This window comes from Citrus clementina, unplaced genomic scaffold (genome assembly GCF_000493195.1).
Source record: "Citrus clementina cultivar Clemenules unplaced genomic scaffold, Citrus_clementina_v1.0 scaffold_6, whole genome shotgun sequence".
Classification (NCBI taxonomy): Eukaryota; Viridiplantae; Streptophyta; class Magnoliopsida; order Sapindales; family Rutaceae; genus Citrus; species Citrus x clementina.
The window spans coordinates 20,361,965-20,378,202 of record NW_006262139.1 but is presented as its reverse complement, the minus strand read 5'-3'; the positions used below and the strand labels follow the sequence as shown (position 1 = coordinate 20,378,202).

General features: G+C 35.8%; 4 protein-coding genes and 1 non-coding gene across 5 annotated transcripts; 1 reads left to right on the top strand and 4 right to left on the bottom strand.

Moving 5' to 3' along the window:
* Positions 1–212: 212 nt before the first annotated feature.
* Positions 213–2,182, bottom strand: LOC18039305 (probable small nuclear ribonucleoprotein G). Its single transcript, XM_006430104.2, has 4 exons — positions 2,038–2,182; positions 1,905–1,927; positions 736–857; positions 213–629 (listed from the first exon to the last, which is right to left on the bottom strand). Exons 1-4 carry the CDS (start codon positions 2,070–2,072, stop codon positions 567–569), a joined length of 243 nt encoding a protein of 80 aa, XP_006430167.1. The 5' UTR covers positions 2,073–2,182; the 3' UTR covers positions 213–566.
* A 138-nt stretch (positions 2,183–2,320) lies between these two features.
* On the bottom strand, positions 2,321–2,392 carry TRNAP-CGG. The gene has a single exon. It is a non-coding gene; the product is annotated as a tRNA-Pro (tRNA).
* Positions 2,393–5,775: 3,383 nt separating this feature from the next.
* On the top strand, positions 5,776–6,138 carry LOC18039306 (auxin-induced protein 15A). Its single transcript, XM_006430102.2, has one exon. It carries the CDS (start codon positions 5,776–5,778, stop codon positions 6,136–6,138), a length of 363 nt encoding a protein of 120 aa, XP_006430165.2.
* Positions 6,139–6,454: 316 nt separating this feature from the next.
* On the bottom strand, positions 6,455–11,004 carry LOC18039786. Its single transcript, XM_006430103.2, has 3 exons — positions 10,083–11,004; positions 7,449–7,617; positions 6,455–7,349 (listed from the first exon to the last, which is right to left on the bottom strand). The coding sequence occupies exons 1-3, from the start codon at positions 10,875–10,877 to the stop codon at positions 6,877–6,879; spliced, it is 1,437 nt and encodes a 478-aa protein (XP_006430166.1). The 5' UTR covers positions 10,878–11,004; the 3' UTR covers positions 6,455–6,876.
* A 1,346-nt stretch (positions 11,005–12,350) lies between these two features.
* LOC18039801 lies at positions 12,351–14,759 on the bottom strand. Its single transcript, XM_006430100.2, has 3 exons — positions 13,845–14,759; positions 13,617–13,770; positions 12,351–12,940 (listed from the first exon to the last, which is right to left on the bottom strand). The coding sequence occupies exons 1-3, from the start codon at positions 14,610–14,612 to the stop codon at positions 12,492–12,494; spliced, it is 1,371 nt and encodes a 456-aa protein (XP_006430163.1). The 5' UTR covers positions 14,613–14,759; the 3' UTR covers positions 12,351–12,491.
* Between the last annotated feature and the right edge of the window lie 1,479 nt (positions 14,760–16,238).

The following is a 16,238-nucleotide window of genomic DNA, read 5'->3' as shown; positions in this document are numbered from 1 at the left end:
TTGCACCTTGAATCATAGTTTTCTTGGTAGTTGGTAGGCTAGCAAATAGCTCATAAAAGCTAGCAGCGAAACATGCACATACCATTAAGGCATTGACAAGTATATTAAAAATATACCAAAGGCTTAATATTTAGATGTAATTTCAAGTTTTGTAGCTAAGCTGAACCATGCAAGTGCTACAAAGAGATCTTAGCCAGAAAAGACACTTGATATAACAAGAAAGAATGGCAAACAATTCCATCCAGCGTGCAAATGGACACCTGCAGGTTCTATTCAGGAAAATGGCAACATTTTTGACCAGCATATAGTCAGAAAGTGGCACACAAGTGTATCGAAGTGTTAAATCTTTGCTGATTCATTCCGTTGGTCATTCAATGATTAATTCTAATTACCTGTTCAAACGAGCTCCCTTAGAATAAGCATTACAAAGAAAATGGCCTAATTTTCTCAGGTACCAGTACCACAGCATGAAACATCTCCCATTGCACACTAACAGCCTTAATATTCATAATAGTACACAAAGAAGATCAGAAAGCACATTACATCGACCCCAGTGGCAAACCACGTCACTGTGATTTGCTTACAGGTTCAAGGGCTTCAACAGTGACTACACTATTCCCTCTGATAACCTGCAATAAAATTTGGTACCGATCAATTAGGAAATCCTTCTGGAAAATCACCTCAAATGGAAGCCTCACAAGTTAGCAAACTAAGGAAAAGGAGAAAGACACTCACCACCATCCCTATATCATTTTTCTCATTGCCATTGACCTCAACTGTGTTGTCAATCACAAGATTCATAAACTGATCAAATCCACGAAGTGTTCCAACAATCATCCTATTAGCATTGAGCTTGACTGCAATACGAAATAAATTAAAGACCTTTCCAATTTATATATCATATGTTAACCCACAAAATATTATGGTGGGCAATAATGAAGCATTTGAATGTTAGTTGTCCGCGAAAGAAGAAACAAAAGAGCTAATTCCTTTTCTCATTTGAATGGTTATAAAGGAGGGTGCATCACATAACAAGATAGTATGCCATCAATCTTACAGACAAGCACACATCCTAAATTTTGTCAAAGATTCAAATAGGACTCAAATGTACACTGAGACGGGTAAGAAAATGTTGACATCAAAAGACAAGCACATGACAATATATTATATGCTGAAATAACCAGCACATATATTGAAAATTGCTTAGGCATATCATCAGAAGAATCACACGGTATTTGCACCACACTGTTAAAGGGAAATTAACAGCCAGGAAGAGTACTACCTTTGCCAATGACAATGGCAGTCCAAACACTCAATTTGTGTAATTAAATTTCACACTAAGACTCTGTTTGACAATGCTGTGCGCTAAACACAGCTATAAACCATTCGGAAAACACTTGTAACCACGGTTTGAAAGTTAAAAGTAATTTATCCCATAGTTATTTGATAAAAAAACCTATATTTATCAACACATAATACTGTTAGAAACCCAGCTCACAAAAATTTACCAAATACTATTACCTTTTATTTTACAACTAGAGCTTCTATTTCTTAGCACCAAACAACCAAACAGATCCTAAGCAGCATACTGTGAAACCCGAGAATGATAAAACCACACAAACTGTAGCTCTAAAACACATCAGAACGGATCTAATTAAAACCAGTTTACAATGATGGTCCACAACTGAAAATTATAAACACAATCTAAGATAATTACAGCAAAGTAAGCAAATTCTCGAATCTACAGAATTCTAACCTCCTTAATTAGTTTTTTATTTTTAATAAGCAACCTAAAAAAATCAGAATCACGAAATATATTTACACACTTTATTTTGCAAGGTAAATAAACACGGAGAAGTAAGCATGAACAAACGATCGTTAATTAGTTGAAAAAAAAAACTTACTCTGAAGCTTCTTATCCATGTACCTGCGATTAGAACAAAAAAAGGCAAAGTCGCAATTAGAATTTACGAGATAAAGAAAAGAAAATATAATTTTGAACCGTAAAATCAGAGAAAGAGAGCGCGTGGCACTTACTTCTTGAGATCCGGAGGCTGGCCTGATCTGCTCATTGTCGAAGCTTAGCGGATCGTTTCAGAGGAAAAGCAAGGAAGAAAGCAAAGCGAGTGAGCTGCAGCGAGCGATAATTGTGAAAAGAGGGTTTTGCTATGTTGACAAAACCCTAACTGAAAGCGAAGAAGCATTGATTGGTAGTTTGATGGGCCTAATGGGCCGAAGCAGATACTGGGCCTCAGAGGAGCCCATGAATCTAAGTATTGACTAAACAAAACTTTTCGGAACAGCAAAATGAGTAATAAGCGGGGTGTTGCGAGAATCGAACTCGCGACCTCTCGCACCCGAAGCGAGAATCATACCACTAGACCAAACACCCGCTGAAATTTAGGCATCAATACCAAGTAATATAACTTAAAACACAGTAATTTGGGAAAACAGCCAACGGATACCTAAAGTTTTCATAAATGTGAGAGACACCCTACGTGTAAACATATGTTACAAAACACCTCCATCATTTAGGTTTATGTAATTGTTACCCCTTGATTATGATTTACTCTAATGGATTTTTTTTTTTTTTGGGTGAAAAGGGGTTATTTGTTGTTGGCTTTTTAAAATTTTTCGATATTAACGTCAATTCTTTTTGCATAAAGTATATTTTAATTTCAAAATTCATATCGTTTTCCTTGATTCTTTAGAGTCAATATAAGTCATAATCTAATAAATAATATTATTAAGTATATCTTTGATATCTAGTACAAAATGAACTAGATATGTTAATGTATATTGATTGATGAATTTGTTGTGATGCAACCTAAATATTTAGCACATAAATTGAATAAGGTGACGAACTAACTATCAATAAATTAGTAGAAAATGACTAGGTCTGCCTTTTCAATATTATCAATAACATTGTTATAGTATTATTGCAAAATAATACGTGTTTTATCACGTGAGGAAAAATGTAATTATCATCCAAATAACAAATAACTTCTAATTTTACACATAATTGTTTTTAAGGTCAAATTGCAATTGGGTGCCATTCATTTTTTTTTTCACAAATTTTTGGTTCTAATTTGTTAAAACTCTTCAATTCATTGGTAATTACTAATTATAGGCATATATTATGTCGAAAGTGTTTTTGATTTTTCTTGAGTGCGTATTTTTTCAATGAGTAATGATATAATTATAAATTTTTACATAAATTAAATAACAAAATTAATTAAATAAAATATAAAATAAATCATGTTGTCCACATCCATTCATTGAATCATCTCATGTGATATACAGTCTGTAGCAAATAATAATAATAATAATAATTTATGGCTTTTGCTATAGTATTGTTATTTTGGATTTTGTTATGTTACAATTATATGGGTCTCATAATTTGTGTGGTTCTCATAAGTTGAGTTGTGAATGTTACATATTTTTTCTCATTGTCCCACCCGTGATTGACGTCGTAAAAAGGACGGATCCTTGTACGATTTGTCGGGTCATGGCCCCCGCAGTATTAAAAGCCATGCTTGACGTAATGATTCCACCGGAGTCAACTCAATCCGGCCCTGCCCGGTTTTTAAAGCTTTCAATTTAATTTTGTCTCTTTTGCTCTTTTGCGGGGAGGCATCCCTTCGACCCTTCCTGAATCTTAACAAATTATGCTCATTTATTAATTATTATTACATTTATCACAATAACAAAAGCCGGCCTTTGCACTTATCTTTTTTATTTGTTGCGTGACTAGAGGGTCAGTGGGTCATTAACCCGACGTGCAGACTGTAAAACCAGTTTTTAGTTGTGATTCTTTTTCTCCCTTGGTCATTTTTTTGGAGTCCAAATAGAACCCATATTGAGAAATTAATTCTAAAGAAAATTCTCGATATGGGTCTATTTTTACTTTTATTCCTATTGTTGCTATTTCTACAAAATCAAAGCTAAAGTCAAAATTCAGTTCATTTTCTTCGCCGTTGAGTTCTCCAAGTTTATGGATGGATCCACCTTCTTCTTTGTTGTCTCCGCCGTAGAGAAATGGTTGTTTTTTGTGTTTTCTAAAGAGTACTCGAAAAAAAAGAGTAGGGAAAGTTCAATTCTTAGTGATAATCTTGATTGGGGTATAGAGAACGATGCGTTATTCTCTTATTTGAGTATTTTTTTTGTTAAGAAGTATGAAAAGATACTACAAAAGACAATGAAGAAGAAAGAATAAGTTAGTCGAGAGACAAAAAAAAATTGTTAAATTAGCAAATCAATTCAGCCGGTTTCCCATCCTTTACAACTTTTGGGCAAATTAAACATCAACCGTTGGATTAAATTTTAACACTTTAAACGGGCAAGATTTTTCAAAATTGTATATTACGATTAACTGTAACTTAAGATTGACTAATAATAATTCATGGCTTTTGGCCATAGTATTATTATTTTTTCTCAATATCCGACCCGTGATTGACGTCGTAAAAAGGACGGATCCTTGTACGATTTGTCGGGCATGGCCACCGCAGTATAAATTGCCATGCTTGACGTAATGATTCCACCGGAGTCAACCCAATCCGGCCCCGCCCTGCTTTTAAAGCTTTCAATTTAATTTTGTCTCTTTCGCGGGGAGGCATCCCTTCTTAAATCTAACAATTATTCTCATTTATTAATTATTATTACATCTATCACAATAACAAAAGCCGGCCTTTGCACTTATCTTTTTTTTTATTTGTTGCGTGACTAGAGGGTCAGTGGGTCACTAACACCTTTTTTTTTTTTTTTTCTTCCAAATTCTATCCTCCTTACACGTTGAGTCAAATTTGGAAGTTAGCATTGGCTATTTTAATAACTGTTAAAAAATGCAATATAATATAATATAATCCATTTATAATTCTCCTTTAACTACCCAAATTTTCTTTAACTAAGCTTTCACACTTTCATCAGTCATCATGGCCACCCACCAAGCTCTACCAATCCACCCAACTCTCCCTTTATCTCCCTCATAATATTTTATTCTTATAAGATTAGTTGCTTTAGACTTAAGAAGATGAAGCACTTCCTTGGACCTTCTAGACAAACAATGAGACAAGAAGAGGCAAAGGGTGTTCACTATTCCGAATATCCTTTCTTTGAGCAGTTGATTAACCCTTAAAACAACATTATTGAAGGATTCCCAATTTTGTTTTTGCCTATCATAGACTGAATAAGATTCCAATTCACCAAAAGGAGTTAGTGGGGTTCATCTGTTTGGTATGTGAACGTGAATTGATGAAGTACTTAGCAATTTGGCATAATGATTAATTAGTGGTTGGCATTTGAATCAAAGCAAACACAATAGCAAATGATAATCCCCACAAAACTATCGATGGATTTTATGCATTCACATAGAGCAATCGAAAGGGTTGATGTTTTTGCCACTATTTGAGGTAATAAATTATTATCAACAAATGTGCATGAAGCATTAAGACCCATCACATAGAACTTTAGTTTCCATTCAACCATTCGTCTCTACTTTTTCCAAAGTCTAAGTTAGAATTTTGATTGCTTTAAAGTCCAAATCATTCATAAGTCAAAGTAGGCGAAGAGAAATTTCCATACTAAGTGCTATGAACTCTTTTGTTATTATTTTTTATTATATATACTGATCCTCAATTATTGATAAGTTATAGTAGAGATTGAAGACTCATCCTCCAAACATTCAATACAAATTCTCCCCCATTCCCATCCACCCACTTCTTCTTTAGCTCTCTTTCTCCTTCTGAAGTTCAAAGAATTAAAATGCTAGGAAAAAAGATGGCGTCATTCAAGAAACTAGCCAAGAAAGTTAAAGTTATGAGTGGAGGTGACAAAAATCAACCACACAAGCAATGTTTGCTTGAGGAATATGAAGACATGGCATCAATGGCGACGACGCCAACGGGGTTCTTTGCCGTTTATGTAGGAGAAGAGCAAGAGAGATTTGTCGTGCCAACCGGGTTTCTTTCACATCCATTATTCAAGATGTTGCTGGAGAAATCATATAATGAGTTTGGCTTTGAACAAAAGGATAGGTTAGTTGTTCCATGCAGCGTTTCAACGTTTCAAGAAATCGTTAGTGCTGTTGAATGCAGCAATAAGAGGTTTGATTTTGGGAACCTTGTGGAAGAGCTTATTTAATTAGATTAACTGTGGAAGTAAAAATTGTTTTTGATTGATTAGGATCTGTATCATATGTATGAAATCCAGCACTTCCTGGGCTGCTAATTTTGAGTTTTGTAGTGCCTTTTTAGGCAACTTTTCCGGTAGATTCAATTGAGTAGCAAGGCAGCTTTTGCCCTTCTTTTGCTTTTGTCTTCCAATTTATGAGTTGCAAATTTACAGCATATCCGCCACAAAAGGTGGCTTGGCTTCGATTAGAGAGTTTGGTGCTGATTGGTGCTGTTAACAGTTAGAAAGCTGGCCGTGATCTCCGATAGGTGCATGAAAAGGACAATGTACCGGAGAAGTAGGTCCATAAATGTATGTTCGTCTAAATATCTAATAAAAATTTTGTTCACGTGTGCCTTTTTATACATGTAAGCCTTCTAATGAACTATCAAAGTCGTGCTTACTTGAACAGAGAACCCTTCTCATTTTCCTGGCTCGCCCTTTCAACGAACATGAATTTGACAGAATGGGTTTTTATGGAAATACCATTATGTTTTCACTTGCATTTTAAACTAGTTTTCAAGACGTGATGGCCATGCTTATTCCCTCGATATGATTTTTTCAACGAACGTTATGGGCACGTTTGATCCAACAAGTTCTCTGTGGGAACTTACAAATTGTCAACGGGCTAGCTGCTAGCCCTTGCGCCAAGCGTACACATTGAAATGGGTTTAACAGCAAAAGCCCAAAAAGAATAATTGCAACTCCTCACTCCCCCGTCTCCCCATTCCCAAAGCTGCCACCCTCTACAAGAATTTTCTTCATGTCATCAATCAATTGTTGCAATTGTTCCCTTGAATGCAGGGGCGATGGATACACACAGGCACAATCCAACCATCCATCACGTATTGTGTCGAATATTGCGATAGAGGGGCCAACTCCGTGTACTGACGAGCACCCGATGTAGTCTTCTAGGCCAATCTCTTGATGCAATTTGTTTGTTTCATCAACAATGGGGTCCTCGAATACTGAGATGACGGCAGTTCTTAAGGATGAAGCTGGAGTCAAACCGGGATTATCAATGGCTTTACACATAAGAAAATTTAGGTCATTCATGTCTGTGAAATGTTTGTCAGAATTCTTAGCATTCGCAAAAGATGTGTAGCTTCTCGTTGCCAGCTCCCATAGTTCTTCTTCGCCATTTACATCATGCGTATTCAGGATTGCAGAATGGTAAAATCCTGAACCAATTTTGGATATGTGGATATGCGACCTAGGTGAAATGCAGCATAATAAACAAGTTTTTAGTTTGATCACTAAGGGTAGGAACTAGGACTTACCAAGATAATCGTCGCTGAGAACAGGCTCGAGGATTGAACGGCAGTCAACGAGAGTAACAACAGCATACTTCTCCCTTTGATGACTAGGAAAGTATTTTGTAGAACGGGCTGCAATCAATCCAGCGGCAGCAAGAGCTCCGCAAAGTTTGATTCCTCTTGACTTGCAACCCTGCGAAAAAAAGTTTAAGCGTGCAACTACTTAAAACGCACTGGTTGACTAACAGTAAGTTAGGTAATAAAATGCTTATTTCAGCCATACTGTGTGTCTAAGCAATGTTATTCTACAATAATTATATAAACATATACAATTTAAAATACAAGATGCATATAAGCTCGCTGGTTTACCAAGAATCAAATATTTTATTTTCACATTTTTAATTCCCCTCTATGACTCTATCCTTCGTCTCAGAAATTATTTCTGAACTAAGAAAACTTAATCAATTCCTCATCCTCCACCTGGTATCATTGTTTAACCTCGAAAAGATATCTTTCATGGTACCAAAATTCAAGCAGCTACTAATCAAAATAATTAACCTAATATATTGCCTGAATAACAATCACTGATTCAAACATCTAAAAAGTACGTGATAAATATGTCAATACATAGATAGATATATATACACAGATCGAGGTTAAGGCTGTAGGTCTAGCCCATGGCATTATGGATGGCTAAATAACAAAGCGATTGCATCAAATTGCCCTGCCGAAAGCTTAGGGCATTAAATTTTGTCAAGAGAAAAAACCAAGTCTTTTAGGGGGCCAAGGCGCAGCTCTGAATAAATTTGTACATGTGCTTCATTAAATGAACAGAGATTGTGGTTGTAATTATTGCTTTGAATCTTTATACTTATGATGTTGGGAATGGGACCTTCTTTAATAAATGGGAGAAATGTCTACCTCCATGTGAGCACGTTGCCCCACATCCATCTCTACTGGGACACAAAATGGGAAATGTAAATCACGACGAAAGGAGACAACTTTGGATAGGTTGGAAGGATAAAGCCAGAAACAACGATGAACTGGGCCCTACTATGAAGCTTTTTCATTTGGAATCATGTGATTTTTTTTTTCTTTCCTGCGTAAATTGGGCCTATTGCTTTATCAGTAAGTTCAACAGTGGCACTAAAAAGATTCAATCATCCACCATATAATATGGAATTTCACAAGGAGTCCATAACCTGAAAAATAAAAAAATATACTGCAAATCACGAAATGGAATTGGTAATAGGCCCAGTGCTACTCTAAAATCTGACTTTCTTTCTTCAATATCACTCGACTAATATTTTTATAAAAAAATGTAGTTTGTGAACAAAATTAATGTTTGGTGATGAAAAATATTTTGTCTATTTTAATAATACACTACAGAATTGTGATCCTAAAATATTATTTACAATTCGAAAATATTTCAAAAATTGTCACAGATACGACAAAAACACACCCTCACTAAGAGCACCCTCATTAAAAACTTTCCCAGCAGTAAATTCACGTTGTTACATTTATTTTGTTTAATGTATCTACTGATGATAAAGGAGCAAGTAAACAAGACATAAATTTCAATTCAAAACCAATATGATTCTATTCCTAGCTGAAGGAATATGCCTTTAGAATAAGAATTTCTCGGCCTACACACCAACAAAATTGTCACGGCTCCTTCTAGTCACTAACATTTCCGTGAGTCAATTCACCCACGGTACAGTGACTTATTGGGGACATTTTTATAGGACCTAACTACGTTCCAGACTCTGTAAGTAACAGACCTGTAATCTCAATCGTTTGATGTGGAGAGAGAAAGATGGAGGGTTGGCAAACGGTCAGAAAAATAAGGGGCAAAATACCCAAAGCATAGGAAACCGGCTTTAATGGTTAATGTGCAACCGGATGTGAAAAGTAACAAAAGACCACGTGGTTGGAGAAATTAACAGAATTAATTGTATTTTAATTAGGTTGGTGTCGATAAAAAAAAGCAAGTTTAGTTTATTCCTATTGTAATTTATTTGGAAAAGTTAATGTTAATTTCACTGTAATATCACTGAAAATTGGTCGGAGTTGTACAAAGATCAGCAGGGTGGCTATGAAAAATATTGGGGAAACGATAGCCGGCAAAGAAAACATGTAGAAGTATGAAGAGACCAGCGAAGAGGACGTGGTAGAGATGAATTGGTTATTGAAAATACAAATGATGGGTTGTTCGTGGGTAGATATGGCTAAGAAATATGAGAGATATATCTGTGAATCCAAGGCTGATGATTACAGTATGGTTGCATCGGATCTGAAGCAGTTTCCTTATACTGCCGAAGAAGATGAACCTGGCAAAGCCGAGTTCGAAAACAGCAGTTTCATTTTATCATTGGAAGAAAACCGAAATGGCAGGTTTCATATATAATCTCCCATTCCATCCGCCGTCCACGTGCCACGCACCCATATATCATCTTGTCAACTCACAGGCTGTTACTTACAGAGTCTGTAACGTAGATTGGTCCCATTTTTATAACCACATGCAGATAATGATAAGATCGCAAGACAGTACACATCGCATACTAGATCATTATTACCGATGCGCGAATTATGATCGTACGATCATAAAATGCTGGTAAAAAATTAACGACAATGATTGAGCTTAATAAAACTACTTACCTCCACAAGTCTCCCAGTTTCATCGCGGTTCAGTTGCAGCCGCAGGACCTGAGAAAATCTCGGCGAATCAGCGTCCACAAAACTTATATTCGACAGCCGGAGCGAATTCAGCGAGTAACCAAGCATGTCCACCCCACGCGCCCAGAACGGCTTGTTAGCTTTCCCACTCGGAATAAACTCCTCAATTCCCAAACTAACCTCGCCTTTTCTATCATATTCCTTTTCTATCCCTCCTTCCTCTCTCCCCGTCATCAACCTCAGCAGCTCCTTCAACACGGCCACGGCCGATGCGCGGTCGCATATCGACGTGTGCAGCCGCAGAGTTACAACCCATTGAGTCTCACTCGGCGTGTATATGCTCACGTTAAACAAGTTACTGTCACTGTTTGTGTTTGATTGGTGGCTGGGATTAGTCCACGTGTTTCGATTGAGCTCGTGTTCCAGGATTAACTGAAACGGACTGACGGCGCCGGTTTTGTCGCTTATGGTTTGAGACGTTGATGAGATATCTAAATGTTGAATTTGGATGTGAGGTTCGGGGGGTGTGATGAAGGAGAAGGTTTTGGCGTCGGCGCCAGAATGGAGCTTCGAGCGGAGGATAGGGTGGTTATTTTGGAGATTGTTGAGGGCAGTTTGGAGACGTTGAATGTTGGGGTGTTTTGAAAGGAGAAGAGCGAGGACGGTTATGCCTGTGCCTGTAGGCACGGCTTTGCACCAGCTGTACTCGGTGCCGCCCACGGGTCGAGCCATGGGCTCGGGCGCTTCGGTGTTCCGCTCTTTGCGTGGTTCGGCCATGGCTTAGAGCGAAGAACTAAGAAGAGTGATGAAGTAAGGAGAGTAGTGTGTTTTTTGAAAAAGACAAATAATCTTGTTAGTTAAATTATAGATAATAACATCTAGGTCCCCAATTAGGCGCTTACTTTGTTTCGACAGAGGACATAATTTTTCAATTATATTCGGTACATACCTCAAGTTTATTTTAATTACAGAATCACAACGTCTTTGGAAAAGAAAAATTACATTTATAGATTTATTGATTTTATAGATAAAAAGCCAATACCTACCTCTTACATTAGTTTTGATAGAGTAATGTTAGGTATTTCAAAATTTAAGTCCTAATTTGAATTTCAACTAATGCGAGATTCATTATTAAATTGTGATTAAATAACTTAATTAGGTATAAAATCTATTATCTAATACATAAGTGATACATGATATTAGAATTTAAATGTTAAGATCCCTAACTTTGTTGATTTTGATACGGCCCAACTCAAAAGTTTTGACAGACTATAGACTCAATTTACTTTTAAATATATGCATAATTGTTAATTGATACAAATGACTCCATTTCTTTTTAGTTATTGTTCTTTAGTCACTATACGACTAGTGAATAATTATTTTATATGTTTAAGTTTTAACTAATTATCTTTCTTTAAAAGTAGGGGTGAAAAAAATTTAAATTAATTTTTAACCCTCCTAATCTTCTCTATCATTTAAACTCGAATATTTACATGAAAAAAACCCGCTTAAAATGCATTTCATTCATTCCAACATGAGCCAGAGTTAAGGGCCTTTTTTGATAAATAAATAAACTATATCATTATTTGGGGAACTATAAACCTCAGTGACCTAAATGTTATTACCTCTAGAGGAAATATGCGCTGCTTTTAGGTTAAGTTTATGATCAGAAATTTAAAATTGAGATTTCATATTTATTGTAGAGATTTTAAGGTTGAGACGAAAGATTCGAGTTTCCGATATCGTTTTTTAACTGATATCTATGAAAGTAAAGTAATCTCTTAGAATTCGTAATTGTGTAATTAAAAAAAAAAAGTGCTTAAGAACATGTTTTCAACATAACCTTCTAACATTAGAAAAACAAAAATGTGTGTTGGTATGTTCACTGATAATGCTACCAACTAAAAGTATAAAATTATAATATTTATAATTGTAATTTCAATTTTTTTCACTAAAAAAGAAAAATAAATTTGGATTTTATATCTATGTAGTAGCTGGTAGTGCTTTTTTTTTTTTTTTTTTCACTTCGGCAATTGAGTGTATATGTCTTAATGAATTTGGTCATGTTGCTAATGAGTAAATGTGGCAGTTGAAAATGAAATCTTTTAGATTGTGTATATAATAATTTTCGACGGATGAGAAGTGCCCAATGCCCATCATCAATTTCATGTTTCACCAATTATTAATAATATTATCATTTATGCTGATTATATCATAAAATAAAAATTCCAAAAATAAAAATTCCGCAAAATTACAAACCATTATCCAATATAATTAATAATGCTCAAAAGATGGTAAACATTAATTTCATTTAACATCATAATAACGAGATAACCCAAAGTGCCCAATATAAAGCACGAACCCATAAAAGTACCACATCAGCATTTCTAGCTATCCCACATTCTGCACAAGAACACTCTTCATTTTCTCAACCAGCTCTTGCATTTGCTCCCTCGAATGCAGCGGCGAAGGATAAACACACACGCAATCTAGCCGTCCGTCGCGAATCGTGTCGAACAACGCAATGGACGGGCCAATGCCATGAACCGAAGCACATCCCATGTAGTCCTCTAGCCCTACTTGTTGCTGCATTTCATTAGAACTATCAAACACCGAGTCTTCAAAGACTGACATGAAAGACGATCTTAAGGACGATGCTGGTGTCAAGCTAGGGTTTTCAATTGCCTTGCACATGAGGAAGTTGAGATCAGCCATGTCTGAGAAATGCCTGTTGCAATGCTTTGAATTTGCAAAGGCAGTGTATATTTTCTTGGCCAGATCCCCAAGCTTTTCTCCTCTTTTGATCAAATGTGTATTCATTATTGCCGAGTGATAAAAACCTGCACAAATAAAACTTTTAATGACCACATGCACACTTAATTCAGTTAATTGTATTAAGTCTCCAAACTTTTACGACCACATCCCATCTAGTCCTCTACCCTCATTTATGACCACATGCACACTTAGTTTGTATTAATGGAGGGAGATGCCTGCCCTTACACAATTATATTATTAGAAAATGAATAGAGTCATAAGATATGCTAAAATTGGAAGCTGTACCCACAAAGTTTGACTCCTTATTAAAACTGAGGTTTTTCAATCCCACCGTATCTGGATACACCACCTAATAAAATCTATAACTACTCTTCTGCATATGGTATTAATTAAGCTTATGAACCTTGGCGAATTGCAGATTCTTAAGAATTGGAAAATGTGGGGCTTCATGTGTACATGACAAATTAAATTGAATTCAATACCTAGATGCATGCATATGGTACCCTACTCTTCATGGGCCATCTGTATGCAGACCAAAGTGTACAATTTTTCTTTTGCTACTTACAGTATAATAAATATCATGATTTGTTACCGACTAGTTGCAAAAATATTTTGTACAGAAACACTGAGTTTTGAAACCAATTCGTTACCAAATTGGCCAATCTTTTTTTGTCCTCGAAGAGATAGATCATTAACAGAGCTAAATCGTGTTAATTTAGGTCTAATTGTTAATCAACTTACCGAAACGGTGATTAGAAAGAGGTGGCTCAAGAATTGAACGGCAATCCGTGAGAGTTGCCACAGCGTACTTTCTTTGATTATCAGAATTATGTGCAGCTATTAATCCTGCCGCTGCCAGCATCCCACATAGCTTGATTCCTCTTGACTTACAGGTCTGCAAAAATTCGTTATCAACGAGCTATAAAGAAAATGAATTAACTTTGTACTTTTAAATAAAATTAAGCTCACAAGAAGTATTCGTTCAGTGTCATCTTTGTTCAGCTGAAGCCTCACGACTTGAGAAGATCTTGGCGACTTTGCATCAATGAACTTCAAATTTGTGGACTTGAGTGAATTCACTGAGTAGGTAAGCATGTCCCTTCCTCTTGCCCACAAAGCCTTTTTAGCCTTTCCTTTAGGAATAAGAGCCTCAATTGCCAAATTAACCTCCCCTCTCCCTTCTTGTTCTTGGTCATCATCGCTAACTAGCACCAACAACAACTCTTTAAGCAAAGACACCGCCGTTGTCCGGTCACACGCCGCGACATGAAGCCGCAGCGCCACCACCCACTTTGCATCAGGTAACGCATAAGAACTCGCGTACAACATGTCAGTTGTACTAGTGCACTTGAGGTTGCACCAGGCATTTTCATTAAGCTCGTGTTCAAGAATAAGTTGTAGGGGTGCAATAGAAAATCTTTCTGAACTTTCTAAGATCTTAGAAGTTGATGAGAGGTTGAATGACTTGACTTGAATAAATGTAGTAGGGGATGTGACAAAAGAGAAAGTGTTTTTGCTAGGGTTTGTATGAAGCCTAGACCTCAGTATTGGATGGTAGCTTTGTAGCTTGTTTAGGGCATCTTGAAGCCCGGAGGTTTCAGGCACCTTGGATGTAAGGATGGCCAAGACGGCGATGCCGGTGCCGCCTGGCACGGCTCGACACCAACTATACTCAGTGCCGCTGGCTATTCGACCTCCCTTAGGCTCCATCATCATTTCTACAAGTGATTGGTACATATGCAGTAGCTTGCACAATGCTTATATAGTGGTACTGACAGTGATACAATCACTTCTTTGAACTTTTAACAGGTTTACAGTAACTATTTTTCTACCCATTTGGGAAGCTGATGATGGTATCACCAATGGCATTAACTGCACTGTATATAACATTGATGTAAAAATCACATCACAGTTGAACTTCAACTTTTATCCAACTTTGCACATGCAATTTCCTGTCGTTTTATTTTAATTAACTTTTACTGAAATATATTTAATCTTTACTGCAATAATTCTAGCCACTGCCCCACCGGCCACCGACTTTTAAATTTGCACCGAATTTGATTAAATTCGGCATTGTTCTGTCGACCAAATAAAGAATGTGTGTCAGTTGATATTTGCTTTGACAAAATTGTTTTGCTAATTTTACTCCGGGATATAGTTATTGCTTGATCTACCCGCCACTTTGGAATTATATGAATACTTAAGAAACGATTGTTAGGACCTGACATTAATTAATATGCTAATTTTTTTTTAAAAAAAATTCTATTACATTTTCCATACCCGACATTTTAATCAGTTTTTGGGTTTTTTCTGTTGCAAGGCAGTAGGCACGCCCTTGATTCTTGTTTTGTGAACACACGAGATTTTTGTTCCCATCACTGTTTATGTTCCGCGTAGGTCGGGTAAAAAATATTGGGTCGGCCCAAAGTATTGTATTTTTGGGCCGAGGCTAGTCTTATGGCCGAAGCCCAATTTTGTTTTCAAAGAGTTAGATTAGGCATACATTTCAAGGTACTTTAGGCCCATTTGGTATTGTTTTTAAATCTGTATTTTCTGAGAATAAAAACGAAAGTGAAAATGGTGTTTTGCAGTTACTGTATTTCGAATTTAAATATGCGTCTGGTATCATTTTTTGTATCCTATATTTTAAAACTGAAAACAGTAATATGCGTTTGGTAGACACAGTTGAAAATGATAAAAACAGAGAATATGTGTTTGGTAATATTTTTTTTAAAAACAGTTTTTACTAATCATTTACATTATATTTATAGTCATAAAATAATTATTTAGCTAATACACAAAAATACAACAAAATAATTTAACCAAATTTAATATAAAAAAATTACATGATAATAAAGTTTAAGAATTAACATTAATTAAAAAGAAGTTTGACATTGTCATTGTTTTTACACTATATAATTCCATCTCTTGTAGCATTCATCTCTGCGACACTTGCTGGAGATAAATCAAAAATAATTTCGACTAAGCATTTAAGTCATGTTTATTGTTACAAAATAATTGTTTAACTAATACATACACAAATATACCATAATAATTTAAACAAAATTATTATAAAAAATTACATGATGATAAATTTTAGTTTTAGCATTAATAAAAAAAAATTACATTGTCATTGTTTTTACATTATAATTAAGATATATATTACAACACATAATTTAAACAAAATAATTATAAAAAATTACATGGTAGACATTATGCATTACGTGTGTAGTCATGCCACATAGAAGCTGCAATCAGACTCTACAATTAGAGGGACACATGCTGCATTTTTTGCAATTTCCAGACCCCAATCAACTGTCTCAGCTTCTGCAGATTGCTACATTGTCATTAAAACTGGATTTC